The sequence below is a fragment of the Priapulus caudatus genome, unplaced genomic scaffold, assembly GCF_000485595.1.
Source record: "Priapulus caudatus unplaced genomic scaffold, Priapulus_caudatus-5.0.1 Scaffold1574, whole genome shotgun sequence".
NCBI classification, from domain to species: Eukaryota; Metazoa; Priapulida; class Priapulimorpha; order Priapulimorphida; family Priapulidae; genus Priapulus; species Priapulus caudatus.
Genome location: NW_014578635.1, coordinates 35147 through 39383, shown reverse-complemented (window position 1 = coordinate 39383; position 4237 = coordinate 35147). Strand labels below are relative to the sequence as shown.

The following is a 4237-nucleotide window of genomic DNA, read 5'->3' as shown; positions in this document are numbered from 1 at the left end:
GATGACAGGTAAGTCCCTCCCCTCCTCCCCTTCTACCTTCCTCTTGCCCTCATCGCCCCTCTTCTTCCCCCTCCCGTCCATGGAGGAGATGCACAAGAAGGTGCTGGAGATGACAGGTAAGTCCCTCCCCTCCTCCCCTTCTACCTTCCTCTTGCCCTCATCGCCCCTCTTCTTCCCCCTCCCGTCCATGGAGGAGATGCACAAGAAGGTCCTGCAGATGACAGTTAAGTCCCTCCCCTCCTCCCCTTCTACCTTCCTCTTGCCCTCATCGCCCCTCTTCTTCCCCCTCCCGTCCATGGAGGAGATGCACAAGAAGGTGCTGGAGATGACAGGTAAGTCCCTCCCCTCCTCCCCTTCTACCTTCCTCTTGCCCTCATCGCCCCTCTTCCTCCCCCTCCCGTCCATGGAGGAGATGCACAAGAAGGTGCTGGAGATGACAGGTAAGTCCCTCCCCTCCTCCCCTTCTACCTTCCTCTTGCCCTCATCTCCCCTCTTCTTCCCCCTCCCGTCCATGGAGGAGATGCACAAGAAGGTGCTGGAGATGACAGGTAAGTCCCTCCCCTCCTCCCCTTCTACCTTCCTCTTGCCCTCATCTCCCCTCTTCTTCCCCCTCCCGTCCATGGAGGAGATGCACAAGAAGGTGCTGGAAATGACAGGTAAGTCCCTCCCCCCTCCCATCCATGGAGGAGATGCATAAGCCATCGATTGTCTTTATCTTGTCGCAGGCGTACAGCTTCCTAAGTACTACAACCCAGCGGCCGTGGACCCTCCTCCCCCTCCTCTCCTCCCCCACCCCCGGTGAGCCCTAACCCATTTCCTCGTTCCCTCCCCTTCCCCTTCTTCCTCCTGTCTATACATGCTTCACCCGATCACTGCCATCTCTCGTAGTGCCTTCATCGTCGATCGTCTTTATCTTGTCGCAGGCGTACAGCTTCCTAAGTACTACAACCCAGCGGCCGTGAACCCGCTGAAATACGCCGAGCAGATGCAGAAACGCAAGCTGCTGTGGTCGTCCGTCGGCAAGAGCAAGGACGAGGTAATGTGGAAACTAGAATTTGTCCCGGCATTAGTCTTTGAAAATTTAAAGTTTTCTCGTAGGCCGCTGACGGAAACGTCGTAAAGTTTTACCGTCGTGAAAAGTTTTGTGAAATTTTGTTCGTAACTTTTTAAAACGAAATTCTGATTCTGTCGACGGCCTACGAGAAAATGATGGTGTTAAGGCTATTGTTGAGTTTAATTTAGTTTCTGACAATACAACCCTCATTTTAGCATTGTGCCAGCATTAGCTACTATTCTCACGGACCGTTGGCAGAAACGTCATAAAGTTACGGGTGTCTTGTGCGCAGTGTAAAGAGGTCCCGCCTACGAGAAAAAGTTCTTGTTAAGACTACTGGTAACACTAATTCTGTTACTGATAATGGGCCTTAACTTTAATGGGCTTAACTTAACACTCTGTGCTGCGGCGTGTGGTTCCGCTTGCTCGATTCATTGGAAAAGACGTTGGTGCCATTTTTGCAAAGTTTACGTTCACTAGATGGCGCCACATGGCCTCAGCAGACTCAGTAGTCGAGACTGTCGCGTTGACAACACTCCGTGTTGAGAGGTTAATTAACTATTGCTTCCCGACTGCTTACATCCACTGGATGGCGCCACATGGCCTCAGTAGAGTCGTAGCTGAGAATGTCGCGTCAGCTAATGCTAGCCGCACACTATCCGATTTTAGCGCGATCGAGAGGCTTAAGTTTGACTCGGGAGGTCATTTTGGCCCGATTCGAATTTTGAATCGGGAGCGGAGCGGGTCGTATAGTGTGCGAGGGCTTACGACGCGACTCAGATAGTGGGCGTGGCCATCCGACCCACCGCCGAGCGCTGAAGAAAACTGACCAATCACAGAGCAGTGCCATGGGCACTGCATTCGGTAAAAATGGCGGGAAAACACTCCCGACCCTTAGTACACGCTAAATCTGCTTGGAACGCCACGAGAGTGCCATGGTTTGCGCCAACTTTGAGTTGCGTCGACCTTCCACGCCCCCTGGTGAGAGCATAGCGGATTTGCCGCTGCCGCCGCCGTACCAGTGGCAGGTTGTGGCGGGGCCGGCGGCGCCCGCCGGCGCCCTCACGGCCGATCCGCGCGACGAGGGAACCCCTCCACCTCCCGCCGCGGCCATGAGCGAATCGAGCGCCTCCTCCCCGGACGGCAGCCCTCCGCCGCCGCCCCCGTCGCCGCCCCCGTTGCCGCCGGGGGAGGGAGAGGGAGAGGGTGTCCGCGCGCCGCCGTCCTTCGAGAAGAGATCCGAGTCGCCGTGCGCAGAGAGAGACGGGTCGCCGTCCGTGGGCCGAGAGAGGGCAGCGTCGAGAGACTCGGCAGCCGGCAAGATGCAAGGGCCGCGCGAGCCGGATCGGCCGGCAGATGCGGCGGGTCAAGGTCGAGACGGGAAGTGTTCGAGGTCGCGTTCGAGCGATAAGGCGGACGTTTGCAAGGTCGAGAGGTCAAGGTCGCGCTCGGGCGACAGCGCGAGGTCGCGGTCTAGAGACGGGAAAGAAGGGAAGAAGTCGAGGTCGCATTCGAAGAACCGGAGGAGGTCAAGGTCGCGATCGAGAAACAAGAGGAAATCAAGGTCGCCGTCGAGAAACCGGAGGCGGTCAAGGTCACGATCAAGAGACAGGAGAGATAGGAGGAAGTCAGTGTCACGGTCGAGAGACAGAAGGAGGTCAATGTCGCGATCGCGAAATAGGCGAGATAGGAAGAGGTCAATGTCCAGGGACCGGAGGGATAAGAGGAGGGTAAGGTCCAGGTCTAGAAATAGGAAGGAAGGAGCATTCGGAATTCTAAGAGACAGAAGGAGGTCTCGCTCGAGAAACAGAAACATACGGGATAGAAGGAGATCGTTGTCACGATCTAGGATTCGAAGGGACAGGAGGCGTTCACGATCTAGATCACATTCCAGAGACAAGAGGAGGCAATCAAGGTCACGGTCGAGAGACCGGAAGCGGTCAATGTCACGATCAAGAGACAGGAAGCGGGCGTCAAGGTCACGCTCCAGAGACAGGAAGCGGGCGTCAAGGTCACGTGGGGGGGGGGTGAAAAACTTTAAGTCGAAATACGGCCATTTGCTGGTGAAAGTTTTTCCATGCTTGACTGGTCGTGGGCGATACTATCCGCGAGAGGGGAGTAAGGAAGAGTAAGAAACGTAGAGTGGCTATATATATATACGTATATGTAAAACAACCTGGCTCTACACGAGTGTCTCGTTAGTACATCTTGTTAGATCTCTGGCCTTCCATCTATGAAACCGGAGTTCGAATCCCGCGTTAAATCTTTGCTAAAATATTCGAACTTGTGTAAAGGTAAACGTATTGCAGACATGGGGCGCCCGTTATAGCCGTGTGGGAAGCCATAGCCCGTGTTCAAATCCCGGCCGGCAACAGAGTGATTCACGGCAAAGTAGTGTCTTAGCACATTACCTTTTACTGAAAACTACGACGATTTGAAAAGGAATATTGTGACGCAGCTTTCAAATAACTCATCATATAATAAACGATCTAAATTTTAGTTAACGTAGATATTTTATTATAATCCATGCTACTGCGCACACTCGTGGACTTATACTAATCACGGTGTAATACTAATCACAAGATTACAAATAGACGTAAGCCTACAAGTAAAACACGAGATTGCACGATTCCAAGTACACTTGACACAGATATACATGTAGTACTGTAGTGTAAACAACGTCAAATACTTCCACAGAGAATACTGTTCTGAAAAATTGTTTGTTTATTAATGGTACGTTCCCTAATATTATACCAGTATAACGGCGCAGTGTACGTCTACCAGAATATGTGAAAATCTGATGGAATAACGGCATCAAATATTATAGGGTAACGGGAGACTATATCGTGTATCCCCACACTAGAACCACGGTGTACACCGAGAACCATACGCGTTATTCCAAAGACGCACTATCCAAAATCGCCCGAATCTATCTATCGATCTATCTATCTATCTATCTATCTACCCACCTATCTATCTATCGATCTACCCACCTATCTATCTATCTACCCACCTATCTATCTATCTATCTGTAGCGGTCAAGGGTCACCAGGATCACGTGATCCGCGTTCCAACGGGATTTGGATGTAAGGTTTCACCTACGTCACGCGACTTGGCGGCATAACCACGTGACTAAGTCACGCGACGTGAATCCCTGTATCTTGTTTGATGATTACGTGGCTT

At 52.3% G+C, this 4237-nt stretch overlaps 2 protein-coding genes across 2 annotated transcripts in view; both read left to right on the top strand.

The window, feature by feature from the left end:
- Window positions 1-336, top strand: part of LOC106817042 (serine/arginine repetitive matrix protein 2-like) — an 8774-nt gene extending 8438 nt beyond the window's left edge. Inside the window, exon 6 of the mRNA XM_014821690.1 lies at window positions 333-336. Coding sequence (XP_014677176.1) covers window positions 333-336 — 4 coding nt within the window. The remainder of the gene's footprint in view (window positions 1-332) is intronic.
- Window positions 337-1989: 1653 nt separating this feature from the next.
- LOC106817041 (probable splicing factor, arginine/serine-rich 7) lies at window positions 1990-3457 on the top strand. The gene is made up of 3 exons (XM_014821689.1): window positions 1990-2784; window positions 2949-3070; window positions 3364-3457. Exons 1-3 carry the CDS (start codon window positions 1990-1992, stop codon window positions 3455-3457), a joined length of 1011 nt encoding a protein of 336 aa, XP_014677175.1.
- Window positions 3458-4237: the final 780 nt, after the last annotated feature.